The sequence below is a fragment of the Poecilia reticulata genome, chromosome 3 (assembly GCF_904066995.2).
Source record: "Poecilia reticulata chromosome 3, P_reticulata-male-v2, whole genome shotgun sequence".
Classification (NCBI taxonomy): domain Eukaryota; kingdom Metazoa; phylum Chordata; class Actinopteri; order Cyprinodontiformes; family Poeciliidae; genus Poecilia; species Poecilia reticulata.
Genome location: NC_088832.1, coordinates 28,915,696 through 28,934,445, shown reverse-complemented (window position 1 = coordinate 28,934,445; position 18,750 = coordinate 28,915,696). Strand labels below are relative to the sequence as shown.

At 38.2% G+C, this 18,750-nt stretch overlaps 1 protein-coding gene across 11 annotated transcripts in view; it reads left to right on the top strand.

Moving 5' to 3' along the window:
- The window catches only part of celf6 (CUGBP Elav-like family member 6), a 166,459-nt gene that overhangs the window by 134,298 nt on the left and 13,411 nt on the right, over positions 1 to 18,750 (top strand). For 5 of the 11 annotated variants that reach the window (XM_017303995.2, XM_017303999.2, XM_008405583.3 and 2 more), the window contains 7 exons: positions 1,625 to 1,798; positions 2,704 to 2,851; positions 6,127 to 6,276; positions 7,043 to 7,105; positions 7,542 to 7,622; positions 11,770 to 11,913; positions 16,015 to 16,164. In XM_017303995.2, coding sequence (XP_017159484.1) covers positions 1,625 to 1,798; positions 2,704 to 2,851; positions 6,127 to 6,276; positions 7,043 to 7,105; positions 7,542 to 7,622; positions 11,770 to 11,913; positions 16,015 to 16,142 — 888 coding nt within the window. In that variant the 3' untranslated portion in view covers positions 16,143 to 16,164. The remainder of the gene's footprint in view (positions 1 to 1,624; positions 1,799 to 2,703; positions 2,852 to 6,126; positions 6,277 to 7,042; positions 7,106 to 7,541; positions 7,623 to 11,769; positions 11,914 to 16,014; positions 16,165 to 18,750) is intronic. The other 6 variants (XM_081605410.1, XM_017303997.2, XM_017303998.2 and 3 more) reach the window with 5 other exon arrangements.

Sequence of the window (18,750 nt, the reverse complement as noted above, 5' to 3'; positions counted from 1 at the left end):
CTAATGAAAAACGAGATATACACCTTAATATGCAATGCACCACTTTTCCATTAAATCACCTATGTTTTGTCAATCTTGAGTATATTCATGTATTTACTAACTTTCGGATGCAGAAAAACACTTTAAATCTGATAACATGTACTTCATTAAGTTTGAAGTAGAAAAGATAGATTTCTAGTTAATCATCCTTATTAATACTGTCTGCGAAACTGATATTAGCTTTCTGAAGATGGCCAACAGTAGTATTTATACATTCATTAGACATAAAATACCTTGTGAAAGTATTCATACTCCTTGAAATGTGCAATTTATGATTTCATGTGACAGACCAATAAAACAACTAAAACAAGTGAAAGGGAACTTATATGTGGTTTTGACATTTGTTTTGCAAATCAACATTTGAAAAGTATTCTGAATATGTTTGTCTTTAATTTGACACACATTAAAAGCAAATTATTTTCATAAATAACCTAATTAGTAAATGATGTAGTGTGTATTTGCACTGATGTCCCTCTGAAATGAAAGATTGGAGAACAGCTTTCACAATAATACAGCAGGTATTTGGGGGATTTCTGCCAGCTTCCCACATTAAAAGGCATTTGATCCATTTGTCTTTAAAAAAAGGTGGTAAAGATTAAATAGATGGAGTCTGTCCGCATTGATTTCCAGGTCTTGAGTCAGATCTTTAGTTGAACTTCACCATGGAATTCAAGCACACAAATGTATAATTGAAACCTGAAATTTACAGCAAATAGACATACTTTTATGGTCTCACTGTCTGAAGTTGAAATGGACAAATCAGGTCAGCTGGAATCACCTTGAATTACTTCTGTTTTATTATATAAAACCCGTTGCTTTGGGTTTTAACAATGAGGGAAAGGCTAGATGATGATTTCATGGCTCTAGAAACTTCTAATAGAGTTAATTAGAGGCACACCTTTGAATATTTTCTAAGGCCAAACCTGGAACATGTCGCTCTCTTGTTTGACATAATGGGGAAGTCAAAAGAAATCAGCCGACTTATCAGAAAGAACTTATGTAGCTGCACAAGTCTGGATCATTTTTGAGAATAATTTCCAGATGCTTGAAGGCGCCACATTCACTTGTTCAAACCATCACACATTAGTATAGACATGAAGGGGACCATCATACAGCTCAGGTTCTGTGGTAAAAAAAAAGTTATATCAACCCCACTACAAGATGCTGGCAAAAGTGGGTAGGAAAGTGTCATTATCCACAGTAAAATGTGTGTTTTATAGAAGATATGCATCTCAATACACAGGTGAACTCTATTTACTACTTGGATCCATTCCGATGGCCATAAGTTTTATTTAAGACTAAACAGCATTGATTGCACACAACACATTTCTGACTTTTATCCATAAAAGCTATGCTATTTTTCTTCCTTTGCTTTGTGTTGGTCTATTGAATAAATTTCAATAAAATATCACGAAGTTTGTTGCTTCGACATGACAAAATCTGAAAATCATTCAATGAGATGGGCACTTTTGCAAGACACTGTGCCATTTGAATGAATTGAAGTGATACACATTTTTAATAGGATAGTCTTAAAAGCCTTAGTTACATATTTCATTTACCTTGTAAACTGTATGTGTGCCCACAGGGTGCCTCGTCCAGCCTGGTGGTCAAATTTGCAGACACTGATAAGGAGAGGACCCTGCGCAGAATGCACCAGATGGCGGGCCAGCTTGGCATCTTCAGTCCCATGACCATCCAGTTTGGGGCCTATGGCGCCTACTCTCATGCTGTAAGTCTCAGCCCAGCGGGAGAGGAGACGGTGAGCTTTAAAGAAAGACAAAAAAATGTTTTTGATCTGAGTTTTGAAATCATCCTCTTTCCCACTAGGCATGTGACACTCCCTATGAACCGTTTCATAGGATGTTAAAAGATTTCAAGATTTCTTTAACTTCGAAAGTAAAAAAAAAAAAAGAAGTGTTTACGTTTATGTTTATTTTCTCACTTTGTTCTTTACCTAATGAGTTTGATGTGTTTTTCTCTCCGTTTTAAATTACATGTGCCATGATTGCAAACCAATGCTGTGTATACTGTTCAATTTAAATTCATCTTTCACATTCCTGTGTTTACTGAACTGTTGGAGAATTTAAACTGCTAACTTCAGCCTGCCTCTTTTAGATACACTTTTCTGCTCAAGAAGAGGTGCATTTTATTACAGAGAAGAGACCCGTTCACCCCTTACGCCCTTTTCTGTCAGCCCAGCCCACCCCTATTTCATATTCACACATGAAAGTCACAGCCTGAGTTAGGAGTCTGTGAGATTTTACACTCACACAGTAGCTAACAACTCATGCTGACAGGTGAGAATCGCCCACTCGCACACTATCTCTCAAACTCTGCCGCTGCAACCACCCCCCTCTTTTTTTTTTCCATATACATTGCAATCATATATACATAGAATTCGGCATTCCTATCACTTTACATAACTTTTATCTTCTTTCCATGTAATGAGCAGAAAAGCCAGAATGGCCTTAAGGTAGCCAGCAAGCAAAGCTGCAAGGCAAAACAGATCATTCTGTTCAAGAACAAGGCATGGGCCAAGCAAACAGATATGTGAGAGTAAACATGCTCTGATCCTGCAGCGATTTCACCCTCCTTTTCTTTTCTGTCCTTCCCTTCATCCCTCTCACCACTCGCCTCTCCCCCTACTGCTCTTTAATCCTACAGCAGATGATGCAACAGCAAGCAGCCCTGATGGCAGCAACACAAGGGTCCTACCTGAACCCCATGGCAGCCATTGCTGCCGCGCAAATGCAGCAAATGGCAGCTTTCAATGTCAATGGCCTGGTGGCTACTCCTATGACACCGTCCTCAGGTATGCACCAACATTTAACATTACCTGGCACAGGTCATGCTCAGTCAGGGGGTCTTGTCCATATCTTGTGACTGCTGAGAAACATTTGTTGTTTGGATGATTTGCATAAGTTATACCTTTTATAATTCTTCAAGAACTTTAGCTGTTGTTCTTTTAATTCAGTTAGTTTCAGATTAGTTTATTTATTTAGCACTAAGCTACAAGAACTGTCATTTCAAGAGATGGGACTAACCAGGGGTGAAAGTAGGGGGGTACGGTCGGGTACTGCGTACCCCTAAAAGATTTAGTGGGGGTACGCAGTACCTGCAAGAGAGGGGAGCGGCAGTCTGATGTAAAAAAAAAAAAATCAGTCGGTTCTCTGTGCAGCCGTGATTAATTAGTTTTTCAAGAACAATCTAAAACAGGACTTAATCAGTTAATAAATAACTTTTTTCCCATTTCATATTGTTTCTGAACTGTTCGTGCATTATTAGAGCAGCGGTGCAATACGTCAATCGCGGAAGGTTTTGAGTCGATCTCGAAATTAGATGACAAACTGAACGTGATTCCTATGGAACCTGTTGGAAGAAAATTATCCCAACTTCAGAAGATGAGCTTTAACCTAACAGAGCTCTGTGGTTTCTCCTGTCAGTATGAGAGTCAGGGTGAGGAGGCACCATGTTAGGAAGAGAAGTGGAAGCTGCAGGATCTTCAGAACAAACAGGTCATGATGCTGGGCTACTGATTATCCCTCAGTCTGGACACAGGATCAATAGAACCAGTTTAAAAGCTAAAATGAATGGTTATATGCCAGACATGGAAAACTGGGATGCACTCCATGCCATGATGTTCAGAATTTAGGTCTCATGACATCTCAAGGTGTCAACATTGCAGTCGGTGGGCTGAAGGAAATACAGCTTTATTTTGTAGGAATTCAAGAGCTACCAGCTTTTATTGCTTCGCAAAAAAATTAATCAGCACAGAAACTCCAAAGCACACAAAGAAGCAATATATATATATATATATATATATATATATATATATATATAATTATTTTTTTTTTTTTATTAATTTTTTTTTTGTCATAGTACCCCCAAGAATTTAAAACTACTTTCACCCCTGGGACTAACTCATCCAGAAATATAAATTCAGGTCAAATCAGTACTCTCCAATCATACATTTAATTAACTTACATACATTACAATTGAATCTAAGTTTTAAAACAATGCAGTCAAATGCAACTTTGAATTTCTTCAGTGCTCTGTCCAATTAAGCTGGATTTTTTCTGGATGAATTTCCTCTGGGCCAATCAGCAAACGGAAGGAGTTGTGAATAATGACAGTGGTTTTTTGTGTTGTTTTACTTTGCTATTTGGCAGTAGCAGAGGAAGAAGGAATTAAGTTATTCAGTCCGAGCTGGTCACACTTCTAAATTTTGAACAATTAAAGTCACAGCAAGAGGAATGTTCAAGACATTTTATTGGTGGCAGAGAAGTCCTAGCCCTTCACCCCATGCAGTGTAGGATCCTTGTCTACACCACATGCAATTTCACCAGTTATTGTATGATCGAGTTGGAGCATTTTTGCATACATCGAAAACTTTGACCGTTGCGCACACATGTCTTCCAGATGTCTGCTCTGAGTATTCTTTGAGTAAGTGTGCAAATCTACGAAGTGAAGTACACCTGGGTGTCTGGAAGCCTTTAGGATTACCATAGTTAGTTGTGTCATTGATCTTGTCAGTTATACAGTTTTTTATTTATTGAAATTGTTATGATTTGAGACTGATTTAACGTCAGAAAATAAGAAATCAAAGGTTATGTATATTTTTTTGCATAGTGTATTTAAATAAATAGTTAAAGCTGTTTATCTGCAACAACTAGCTGCAGGTTGAGAGAATAGAGAACACACAAAAAAACACAGAAGCAGTGGTTCAGGGGTGCTTTCTGTGAGGAGGGAAAAAAAACTTTACTCACAGAAAAGTTCACAGAGCTAATGGCAGCAGTTGCTCAATTACTGGTTTCATCTAAGGGTGAAACACAGCTAAGCAAAGAAGAGCTGAGCCAGTAATAGTATCTATGAAATGAAAAATAAAGCACACATTGTTAGTTCTTTTTGGATCTAAGATCTGTTTTGCTGTAAAAACAGGCACTGCAAGTACCAAATTAAAGGAAGCAGAAGCTTGTGCTGAGAGAGGCTTGGTGATAGAAGATGTAGAGTAAACCCATACAGCATTGGCAGCCACCTTATAGCTTCTACTTCCTTTCCGTACACACATTATGTTTCCGTTCTTCCTCTGCCTGTCACGTTCTCGTCCCGTGTCTCTGATGTTGTGTGTTTTCTGGGAACACAGCCAATCCAATAACTTGGCATGCAGAGTCCTTGGCTTATACAATATAATAGCAAAGATTTGTGTGAGATAATCCCGGACCCCAGTCTGAACTATCTTTTTGGCCCTTGTCATAAGGAGCTTTGAAGGCTTGACACTAAGTAGGCAGGATGCCTGAAGGCAAGGCTGTTGCAAATGTATTATATAAAGTGGCTTGATGCTGTACCTGGCATTTGTAATCCACAAGGCCTACATATTCTTACTAATACCTATCAAAGATAATCCTACATGACTTAAATGCCCTTCACCTAGATAAGAGAAAAAATAAAATTTTGTCAGCACAAAAGGCCACTGGCAAGGTGACAGGCTGGGCTCAGAAGAAGAAAGCACAAACCCTTACTTTCAGCACTAAGGTGCATCGTAGCAAATTAGAGTGTTATGGAAAAGTTTATTTCAGTAACTTCATTCAAAAAGTGAAACTCATATATTACATAGATGTGTTACATGCATGTGTGCTTATTTCTTTTATTTTTAATGGTGATAATATGTAGCAAATGAAAACCCAAATTTACATTTCTAGGAAAATTACAAGATGACATACAAGTAAGAAGTATTTTATTACAAAAATGTGTTATTGCCATGCCTGGTGTTGACTGTTGATAGGGTATAATAAATCAATGCAAAACTCCATACATTATACTCAAAAGTATGGAGTTTCACTTGCAATATACATTTTGGCATCCTCTCAAAATAAAAACATCTTAGATTAGATTTCTGACAAATGTCATGTCTCCCCTTCCTTTGGCTCAACAGGCAAACATTTGTTCAAAAAAAAAAAATACAACACATCTTTATTGGGAATTTCAAGCAACACATTTAGAGACAGGTAGCAAAGTTGAGAAAATGTGCATTCACCCCACAGGCCTCTGCAGTCAACTTTTCATGATAACATCAGCATCTACTTGCAGGCACCAGCACACCCCCAGGCATTTCTGCTACAGCCGTGCCAAGCATAGCCACACCTATTGGGGTCAACGGATTCAGTGCTCTCCCGCCTCAAAGCAATGGCCAGCCTACATCGGAGCCCATCTACACCAACGGTATCCATCCTTACCCAGGTGAGTTATATCAGATTTATGTAAATAAAAAGAAAGGCATATTTACGTAGCTAATAATGCTGAAGTCTGCTGCTTCATTTGCCACAATGTTACCCGTTTCTTCTGATCCTTAAATGCTTCGATGTGATTGCATTGTACTTGATCTGATAAAAAGAATCACCTGTTTGCCCCAAAATAAAATCTACACGTAATGAGTGACGAATTGAATCTCTTCATTTTGACCCGATGGTAGAAGTCTCTTAATTTCACTTTTTTTTTCTTATTTGAACAAAAGTATTTAAGGCTCCATCAACTGTGTCTTTGGCATATTTCTGAGAAGTCTGGCCCAGTATCATGATAAATCCATCAGTTCATCCATCAGTCAATTATGGTTAATTTGATGTGCCTCAGCCTGTCCTCAGCCTCTTAATGTTGTCTGGGACGGATTTCTGAAGAACTGACAGACATTCACTCCCCATCTTTGCATTATGCAAAGGCAGCTGCAATCGTAATGAACTACAAAGTGGTTTGTTTGGCACATTGTTAATATTTGATGCAAACATCTGGGGCAAGCAGGCATTTTGAAGAACTCAAAGATATGACAACCCAAATTGCTGTCACTCCCTGTGTGATCCCACCTCCTGGCGGGTCTCTGGTTTGGCCGGTTTCTGTCTCACTCTTTAACGTGATCTCTGTGTCTTGCTGTCCTTCCTCTCTTTGACTGTTTTGCTTCTGTTTCCTTCGAAGTCACCCTTCACTCTCGCTCTCGCTTTTCATCTCTCTGCAGCACAGAGTCCAACGGTGACCGACCCTCTCCAACAGGCTTATGCTGGCGTCCAGCACTACGCAGGTGATCCAACTCTCCTACCTTCTCTACTTTCTCACTTTCTCCATCTGTCTGTTTCCCTCTCTTCGCTCCATTTTTTGGTTGGTCACTCCAGTTGGCGCCGTGACAGGAAGAGATGACCAGATGACTGAGTATTTTCCTCTTCAATTAGGATGATAGCAAAAGGATTTTATTTGACTTAAATTTGTGTCTCACATAATCTTTCATTTACATTGTCTCTCTTTTATTGTTCAACTCCACCTCACTCCCTCTTTTGCCATTTTTTTTTTATGTGGTGATCCACCAGACAAATGATCCCTAGCTCCCAGTCATAATGCAATTTATTTATGCAATGACTTGAGGACCCGAATGAACAATGGAATAATGATTTGAGTTTTGTTGTGTCAAATATGAAAATGGAGATGTGAAGAATTCCACTCTGGTTCTCCCTTTGCAACAGCAGCCTACCCTGCCGCCTATGCGCCAATCAGCCAAGCGTTCCCCCAGCAACCGACCATCATTCCCCAGCAACAGAGGGAAGGTAAGAGCGAGCAAGCGCGCCCACCCAAGATAAAAGGTGATAATTGCCATGTTCCATTCTAATGTAGCTTCACTGCTTTGAATTAGTGAGGGAGGGGAAAAAGCTGGCTGGGGAAAATGTGAGAAAAAGGCTCCCCATTTAAAGAGAAGAACATTAGCACTGAGATGGAAAGTTACTCTGTCATTATTCAAAAAACTGCACTAATTCAAACTCACAGTGTTGGGCTGCTTAATCAGTCCATTACAATGTGTTTAAGTGGTTATAAATATTCATCAGATTAATTAGCTGCATGCATAATCATTTATTACTATTCCTTGTGTAATGTGCACTCTTTTGCCACTGCATAAGACGTAATAAACCATAGGATATACTTTGATGGTAAATCACTCTTTTTGACGCCATTCGTCAGTCTTAATTATTCAACTGTATGATTAAATGAGACAGCATAGAGTGGGATGAATATTCATGGTGAGGAGAAATTGAGTGTTTTCAGGATTGCTTGAAGAAAAAGTTGTTAGTGGTGAGAATGTGTTCAAGGTTCACAGTTGTACATGAAGTGCATCGCTGTACTTGCTGCAGTAATTTCAGTTTTTTTTTTCATGAAAATTTCTCTGAAACTAAAACAGAGTTTTATACTTCAGCAAGAAAGGTAGAAGTCTGCTGGCCCTCACACAGACACAGCCACCGTCATGGCCTCACAGAGCGAGCTATTCTTGGCTTAGCCAGTGGCCTGTCTAAGTTCTAGCCTCCACTGGGTTTTGGCTGCTGTCCCAGCCTGTCTCAGTCCACTGCCACATCTTCCTCCCTGTCATTTAGCAAGATACATCTGAACCTGCACAGAAACACTCAAATCTCAGCTTCTGTCTTGCACTGAACAGTTACAGCTTCACATCAGTTTGTGTTTTTGCATGAATCAGCGAAGAGATCCTTCCAAGTCTAAAGCTCTGAATTTAACAACAAACCCCACTAAAAATATTTGCCAAAATGTCCTTGGTGTCATGTTGTTACAGATATATATTTTACATAGATTAATGTGTAAATAATGATTCATGCAGCAAAATAGTTTATTTTTATTTCAACATGGAAAGTTGCTTACAAGATACATGTTCTACATAGTTTCTATAGAACAGTTTCTATATATATGTATATATATATTATATATATATATATATATATATATATATATATATATGTATATGTATATATGTGTGTATGTATATATGTATATATATGTATATATGTATATGTATATATGTGTGTATGTATATATGTATATATATGTATATATGTGTGTATGTATGTGTATGTATATATGTGTGTATGTATGTATATGTATATGTATATATAAGGACATTCGTCCTTTTGTAAAGCACGAATGTCTCACTGAAGATGGTGGAATAGTGGTATATTCACAAAATGAAACAATTTCAATTGAAACCATTATCAGAAAAGTTGAAAGAAGAAAAATACTGGAACAATTACAGAGGTCAAGACAAAATCAAATTTAGGCAAATGTGAAAATGAAACCCAATGAAATTCATTACTAAAGAAGATGAAACAATCATTCTTCTTTCTGAGCAGATTTAAGAGGACCCTTGAAAATATAAAAGTGGAAAAACTCTGAAGGATAATGATATTTCTAAACATAATCCAAAGTATTAAAATATATAAATAATCTTATGTACAATTTTTTTAACACTAACAGTGCAACTTTATCTGGACCAAATGTTTGTTTTTCAGGGTTTTTTTTTTTAGCTACTCTGCATCTCTGAGTATATGCTCCTAGTACATGGTTATTCGTTTCATCTGTTCAGTCCTCATCTGATAAAATAGAAAATTGCTTTTTAAGACATTCAGTTACAAATTGTAAACACAACTAACGTTGCAGAAGGCATAAATGTTTAAGAAAAGACTGCGAGAAGTGGCCTTTCAATTTCAAAACAAAGTGTCTTATGTTTTCTAGGCTAATATAAAGACCTACACCTTAGAGGAAATAACTTCATCTTCTGTTAAAAAAAGCACAATTCTGCAAACTTCTCTTTCTTGCCGTGTGTGTGCGCGTGCGTGGATGCGTGTGTGTGCGTGTGTGCGCGCCCTTTATCATGCTGAGGCATAGCGGCACTAGAGCCAGCTACCACAGCAGCCCTCTTATCAGCCTTCTCACCAGACCCAGTCTCATCTCGTCATGCTATCACCCTGAGCAATGAGACAGGAGAGAAACTTAGACAAGCAGCCAGCTCCAAGCTTACTGTCCCTGAGTCCATCAAGTTGGTCTCGCTCCCTCCCTCCCCCCCCTCTGTGTCCATGGCTGGCTTTCGTGATCTTTCTCTCCCTCTCTCTGTTTCCCTCCAGTTCATTCCTGCCTTTATCCAGATTGGCCAGTACAAATGTGGCAGCTGGGTAGATGAGTGTGGAGGGATGGGGAGAGATTGGAAGACAGTCCTACTGTCACACAGTAATTGGAGCAAAAACTTGGCTTATGTCTTAATGTGTGCTCTGCCTCCTCTCTGTGTTTCTCCATGTCTCAGTGCTTCACTCTCCCAATAACTGTCTCAGCTTTTCTCTCTCAATCAACCCCTGGTGTTTCTGCTTTTTCTCCTTATTTCTCTTTTTGTGCTGTCATGCAGTGGCTTTCAGAAGTCGACATACTGCTGTTGAAAAATATTTTTTTGTGATTCATGTCAAAAATTCTTCCAAGTTTAATGTGACATGTATCCTAAATTATTCAAGAAAAAGAAAGAATCTGTGAGAAAAACAACATTAAAAAGCTGTAAAAACTTGCATAATACAAAGGTACCAGTCAGTAGAAGAATACAAACATCTGTGATTCACAACACATACTGTTTGAAAGCACTTGACAAAAAGAAAGTAAATTCAAAAGTTTTCTGTTTAAGGAAACCAAGCAGATTGCATCAAGTTTCTGAGTTGCAGCATTCACTCCTTCTGGCAGTTCCTCATTCTGAGGATACATATAGTGACAACGGAAAGGAAAAGGAAAACCAGCTTTTAAAGGAAGAAACCTCCAGCAGAACCAGGAGTTTGCTACCCCTTACCATGTCAAGAAAAACCATCCACAGTAGTCGGAGGTTTCCCCAAATATAAACTGCAGCCACATAAAATAGATGTTTTAACAGGCATGTATGTCAGATTAACCTAGATAAGTCACATAGATAAATTAGACCCAAGTCCAGAGAGTCTAAAATACCAGACAAACTATGGAAAACAGCACCATTTATATATAAACACTATTATACTATCATACTTGCATCACCATCCCTACAATATAACAAATCAGAAATAGAAAAGGTTTATCAGATGCAAAGTTGTGGAGTGACCTAACCAGTGACCAGAAATAACTCATTTTTGAGGGTTACCTGATAATTTGAAGGATTTGGAAAACTTTTGCATCTTAGACGTGGAATGGTTACACGCTAAATAATGTAATTGATTAAGCAGGTAATAATTACAGCTCACAGACAGAATCAGGTTAGTTGTGAACACAATATATTGTGGCATTTTTATTCATTTTTTTTTGTTTCCTTCTGACAAGACAGAAACAATAAAAGGTGGGAAGAAAGGTTATTTTTGTGGGGTAATATGTGCATTTTTATGTGCAGTCATAGTAAGCATGTTGGTGAAATTAAAAGATTACTTTAACTGTACTTGAATGTATGTATGAACACTTTTGGGCGTAGCTGATTGTCATTTTAAAAGCAGAGGAAGTTTGTATATAATTTATCGTGTTTTGTTGGGGGGGGGTTTACCTCACAAATCCCCAGAATTTTAGTAGAGGTATGTCCATTTTTAAGATGTAGCATATATTATCATTACCAGCATATTTCCTTATGAACTGACCAGATACACAGGAGGTGTATAGGTCACTTTAAGGAAATGCCATTGGCCATACTGTTATTAATCTATTGTGTTAAACAGCAGCCTTCTATATATTATTCAGCGGGATTACACATAAACATAATTGGAACATTATAATAAATTGACGTTTAACATGTAACCATTAAATTTTTGTCTTAGTCATTTTGCAGATATATTTTTCCCACCTGCGCTATTAGAATCAGTCCATTTCTCACTGGGCATCTCCTGTTTATGCCTCCGTATAATCCTCCTGCTGTAATTCTCTCATCACCAGGGCCGGAAGGTTGCAACCTGTTTATTTATCACCTGCCCCAGGAGTTTGGAGATGCTGAGCTCATGCAAATGTTCCTTCCTTTCGGCAACGTCATCTCTGCCAAAGTCTTCGTGGACCGAGCCACCAATCAGAGCAAATGCTTTGGTGAGTCAAAAAGACACAATGACTGGATGAAAATAATAAACCAGGGTTGTTGTTGTTGTTGTTTTCTTTTTTCATGAAATCACAGAGTTGCTGCATTTTGTGCTCTTTTCTAAAGATACATCCTATTGGTTTTATACAAGGCAGCCACAGAAGGGATGTCTGTAAGCATTAAGCTAAACTTTGATTCTATCAGTATCAAAGTTCAAACAACAGTTTAAAAGCAGTGCTATATGTGGATGTGTGCACAGATGGAGACTGGGAGAAATTTAAAGCAATGCTTACTAATGCATCACATGAAGGGAAACCAAACAGCAAACTGTGTGGTTGATAATTCAGATTAATAGCCACTAGCAGAAAATAAGATTGACTTAAAAATCGTGTAAATCCCTGCAGACTTCTGCAGTATGTGAATTGCTCAACATAGAATTTGGTTAACACTTGGAAGTGCTTCAAGCTATCAAAGCAAGGCAGCTCTAAGCCTCACTTAACACTTTAGTACATTATTAAGAGAAACCTCATCAAAACCATTGGTGACTCTGGATGAGCACCAGAGATCGCCAGCTCAGGTGGGACAATCTGTCATGGAGAGAGCTGTTTATTGACAAGCCAAGTGGCTGACACAGCAGCTCGGGTCAGACTAGACCAAAACTGGACACACCATCCCCACTAAAATGTGTCAGTGGTTGGGTCTTTCAATGGGGATGTTCTTTCTCCAGCAGCAACAGGGAACCTCCTCAGACTACATGGCATGATGGATGGAACTAAATAGAGAACAATCCATAGAGAAAACCTGTTAGTCTGAAAAAAGCCTTGACACTGGGACCTTTCAGTAGGACAAAAGCCCTAAACGGACAGCCAAAGCCACAAAGGAAGGGGGTAGATCATAGACGTGTAACAATAGCCTAGTCAAACTCCAAACAGCATTTTCAAAGAAAACTGGTGGCAAGACCTAATAAAATAAATGACAACAGACACTATCCATCTAGTTTGACTGAACTATTTTGCATGGAAGAACAGCCCACAATTTCAGTCCTAGACGTGCAAAGCTGATTGAGACATGTTGTGGTGAAAGGAAATGGCTTTCAAATTTTTATTGCAAGCAAAAGTCAGAAAAGTTTGCAGACATCTAGTTTCAACCCTCCCGAACCCCCTAAAGTTAAACCTTTGGGTTGGTGTATAAAGTCCAAGACAAAGGTTTGCATAACCTCAAAATGATACTACAGTTAGTGATTTTAACATGACAAGATGTGGAAAGATTTGAACTGTTAGGAAGATGGAGTTTCTGCTCAAATTTGTCAACTAAATTTTACTTTATGGAGCAAATATTTAAGATTTGAATTTTTTTTGTCCAATATTGTTGTTGTTGTTGTTGTTGTTATGCAATTTCAAAGACAAGCTAGACTGGATACCTTCTTAAAGTTTTCAGAGACTCTCCCCGGCAGCCTTCAGCTGGGGGCCTCAGCAGCATCCCATCCCCCTCCTCTTCTTTTGTTCACTCTCCCACTCACTAAACCAGTTCATCTGGGTGGAGGTGGCACAGGTGGGAATCCATGGACTTAAAGAGATAATAATAGACTGGTGGGGAACTTGCTGTTGATTCAGTTGGACAGCAGCACCCAGGAGACAACCAAAGGGAGAGAGAGTCTCCCATCATTGGCTTTCTATCAGTTTCTCTTCATCGTAGCATATCTGAAACTGTCTCTCTCTTCTTTCTCACCTTTCTCATCTGTCCATCTCAGGACAGGCTCTCTCTCTCATCCACTGCATGTGTTCTCCGCCGAACATATGCCTCTCACTTACACTATCTGTCAGTCAACAAGGAAAGGGGCAAACAGGAGGTGACCTCATCACTCCCACAATAGAGAGTAATTAAGATGTAAGCTGAAAAAACACTTATTTCAACTGGAATCTTCAATTCTCACATTTATTTCTTTGAATAACAGAACCTTTGGAATATCTCAATTGTTTCTTTGAATAAAATTGCTTAAATTCTCAAATGCTGAATTATTGCATTCAAATCTTTACTTGCAAAACCTAGTTTTTCTGAAGCAGACGTGAAATAATTTCAAGATTGTGCAAGATGCTAAAAGGTGTTTTATGAGAATGAGTGTTTAAATAAAAGCTGAGCAATCTGAACATGATTTTACAAAGAAATTTGGTGAAAGTTTTTAGGCTCTCAATACATGAGAAGCATCACAGTCTGTTTAGACATCTTTTTAGTTGAGTACATCTGTCTGTTTTGAGTACGAAGACTAAAATACGTGACATGTATTTGGAAATAAGCCCACTTGAGTCATTATTTCGTAAGCCCTTTATTACATTGAAAATAGCTCGAACTCACTCGGATAGGACTGAGAGCACTTGTGAAATGAAATGTTCAAGTCTTGACACATAATTGTTACTTGATTTAGGCCGTTCTTCAAGTGTGAATGTGCTTCAAACCTTCACGTTGTACCTCCAGCGGCATACGTCAAGTATCTGTCTTGCTGGAAGGTGATCTGCTCCCCAGTCTTGTTCCTCTAACACGGTTTCCACCAGATATCCCCTATTTTTAATGCAGTCCATCTTCCTAACATCTCCGGCCAGCTTCCTGATCTCTGCTGAAGAAAAGTATCCCACATAATGCGAGATACTTTGATGTGCCAGTTTTCCTCCACTCAAAAATAATTAAAAACTAAATATTAATATTAAAAAAGTAATTGGGACACCCTACGACATTTAACATTACTGAAAAATGTAAATAATATAAACAACACTCCAAAATTATGCATAGATTGTAAAGTTTTCTATAAAATATAAAACAAAGCAGTTTCTTTTCAGAAGTATTTAGGGTCCCACATTTAATTCTTCTTAAAATGGAAAAAAAACAAGAGGTTTGAAGATGCTTTGCTGTAGTAGAACCTAGTAAGCTCACCATCATATAGTCCATCATGGATTCTACATTTTTGTCGCACAAAATCCCTGGAAAATACTTTTTATTTACCCCCGTACACGCCAAGGTTACGTTGAATTTTTATAACAACTATGCTGATTTTGTTTGAGTTTGCAAAGGTATCGCATGCTGGATCTTTGACTGAAAAGAAAATGAAAATGGACAGATCAAGAGTTTAATACTGCCACTGCAATGTGCACGTACGTTAAAGTTTGCTTCCTGCCTTTTGACCTTCAGATTTCTATCATTATTTTGTCACAAGGATATAAATGTAAAGTCTGCACATTTATTAAATTCAGGGATTGCAGGAGTGGGTGTGTGTGCGTGTGTACGTGCGTGTGCCTGTGTGTGTGTAGGACTGGGATCGCTACCAACTGACACGCCCTTTCCCTGCTCAGTTTGTTTAAAGGGTTTGTAAAGCAGCAGCCTTATCTCACCTACACTGACAAAAGCCTGCCCTCTCCCCCCAAATTAAATTGGACCCATAGCGGTGTGATCAAATCAGCTGGCAGGCGGAAAATTCTGGCCGTCAATCACAGAGGTGTCTGATAAGAGGAGGCAAGGAGTCCCAGCGGGGGCAGCTGTTGGTTCACTCTGCCTCAGCACCTAAATGATAACTGCGAGCAGCAGGCACCTCCGTCCTACACACCTTGCTCCGAGCGTCTCATCACAACCCCGTGCCCTCTGCTCTTTACTCGGATAGATGCTCAGTCACACACGTAAAATGAAGACATATATTCACAGAGAGATGCTTTTCGTTTAAGGCTCAAACAATCCGGTTATAGCTGCTGCACATCTGGTTTGAGACATTTTTGTTGGTTCTAATCTATTAAATATATATATATATATATATATTTATTTTTTCACCTCCTGGTAACAAATACCTCTTTTTCATTTGATTTCTAATATATCTGCTATTAGCCTTTGAGTTATTTTATGCAATCTTTTAAATTCAAAGACTTTCAATTAATCTACTAAAAAGCAAATCAAAGACCTTTTGTTCTGTCATTGTTGAAAGTTCAAAAGGATTTTTATAGTTTTTTTTTTTTTTTTTTGCTTTTCTTTCATCTAACCTGTCCTGTGTTTTTTGTGTCTTCTCCCCTTCCTTTCTGTGTTCTCAATCCCCGTCCCTTGTCTCACCTTCTTTCTACTTTGTGGCCTTTTCTCAGGCTTTGTGAGTTTCGATAACCCATCCAGTGCTCAGGCCGCTATCCAGGCTATGAATGGCTTCCAGATAGGCATGAAGAGGCTGAAGGTGCAGCTAAAGCGGCCAAAGGACGCCAACCGACCTTACTGACTCGTCTGCTGTCCATAAACAGGTGCAGTACCACTTATGGCGTAGCATACTATGGTATTTCTTGATTTACAACAGTAGCTGTCTCAAATTATCATGGAAACCATTCATTGCAAAGGATCTTTGATTTACTTTTTTGAGGGAGAAATTTTTGTATTAGCATTTAGTAGTAAGATTTACCATTTTAATCATCTACATCTCATTGCCTCTAATCACTTGTTTCAGTTCACATCAGATGTGATAAAGTTTGGTAAAACTCAACTATTTCATTGAGATCTAACTTAGTCTCTGCACTGTTAAGATTCATGATATGACTGTTGTTACGGTAACAGTCTCATGTCATAAGTTTTCATTTTACAAAGATGCCAAAAATTCTTCAATTCTAAGAGGTTCATGTTTACACAAACACCTTCTAGAGATTTTTATCAGGTTACACAAAAAAGTGCTTTCTCTGTGGTTTATTAAATTAAATTTGTACCTGCATGGAGCTCTGGGGCAACATTGCTGTTCTTTCTCACTTGACTGATTGGCATAGCATTGGCAAGAGATTCAGAGTGTTTAGCTTTAGGTTACAAATCCCAATTGGCAAAAATGTTCCGCCTAAAATAGCTCGGCATTACATTTGAGTCAACTTCTAGACAAAGTTGATGCTGCGCCTTCACTCATGTCGATTTTCAGGTAGAAAATGCACGATAGCAAGAAACTGATCAAGAGAGGGGCAATAATAAATATTTATTTATTTATTAGGAGGGGCAAATTTTAATCTAACATTTAATATTTGCTTTTAACTAATAGTAAGATCTACTAAGCTAACCTGTAATGTTGATCAATTCTTAAGCTATACTTATGCAACATTTGCAATTTTATCAAAATAAATGCGCTAATAATGACCCACCCAACCATTTTCTATACTCACAGATCCTGTGGGGTCATGGGATGGGTGTGAGGTCACTTCCTGTGACCACAGGATCTCCTGTGGTCACTGGAAGTGGGAAGTGGGGTACTAGATGGACATGTCGCTAGCAATTTATTTTAATGCATAAGAATACTTATGAATAAGTAAACAGAATTTAATAACTCGAATAAATGTGTCAGTTTCTACTATTCTATTCTATATTGACTTAAACGTTACGGAGCAAAACGTAGTTTAAGATACTTCACATTGGCAGGGACACCCTCCAATGTAAGTATTGCAGTAATATTTTATGCATCACATTTATTTAAATTTTTTTTTCCTTTGGCCAGTTATGGCTTTAATTTATACACAGTGCATTTGTTGAATACTTCCCTAAATGTGTTTAAATATTACGTGAACATGTTTCTGGTACTCCTGTGAAGTGCAACAGCAACAAAGGAATCCTACTAAGCCTCACGGTTACCTTTCTGGGTGATCTTCTGGTTTACTTGCCTCCGAATATCTTGATTACTTCACATTTTGATCCCAGAACATATGAGCTTTCATATATACCAATATAGACGTGGCTTGCTCTTAGCACTAGGATCCCTGAATAGACTAATTTCACAGTGTCACAACTGATTCAAATAATCATCGCCCATCTGTTTACAAACCACAGCTGCCAAGCGCAAAAATAATATAGATGCATGCTCTCAAATCCCAACTGGCAGGACTACTTTTCATTACAATAACATAAGCCTGGATTCAATACCCCCATAAATGAATGCATGGCATTACCACTTGCTTGTTTTAGATGTGCCTCTTTAAAAGCCACAGGATGGCATATGCAGTACAAATGATAAATGCACCTTCTATCAGTTCCCTGACAGCATTTGAATGGAGCTATGGCCTGCTAATTGCGGAGAAGCTTTCAAAGCTGACACACAAAGAGGAAAAAAGATGGTAGGGTGAATTTGATTTATCACAGTCACAGGGACAAATGGTAAATATCCTGCGACTCTGCCGGATGACAGAGCAGTCATTAGGATATACTTTAAAAGTCACAAAGTAAATCCATTACCCACATTAACATTCCGTCACTTAATCAGGAAGTGTGTTTGTGCCTGTTGGTGTGTGTGTGTGTGTGTGTGTTTGAACGTTTCAACGTCCTCCTTTGTCTCTCGTCCGGCTCAGTCCATTTCACTTTCTCTGAAGTTACCAGACCATTTCTGTAGCTGTAGTTTAGAAAAGGAAAAAAAAAAAAAAACGCAGCAAAACTGGCAATAAGCCAAGAAAAACACTGAGTCCATTTTTTATTCATGTTTATTTTTTCAAAGTTTAAGGTTTTTAGTTTCTTAAAGAACAACAATGACACAGGAACATCTCAAAAAAGTGAAAATTGTTATAAGTTAATTATCTTTAAATATTAAAACTCACTATATATTATAATACACCAAGAAATACATTCTAAGTGGTCATTGTTAAGCTAATAAAAACCAGGAAATTTGTTTGTTAAATTTTAAAAAGTACATAAGACTAACAAAAAACATTTTAAGTACAGAAATACTATATATGTTCAATATAATCAAGGAAAAGACTGCTGTGCAGTTATTTAGCAGACAACCACTTAGATACTCCACAAGAAAAACACCAGAGAGATCACAAAAGCACCTTACTTGATCTAAGAGAAAGAAAGAGAGAAAGATTTCTGTCCCA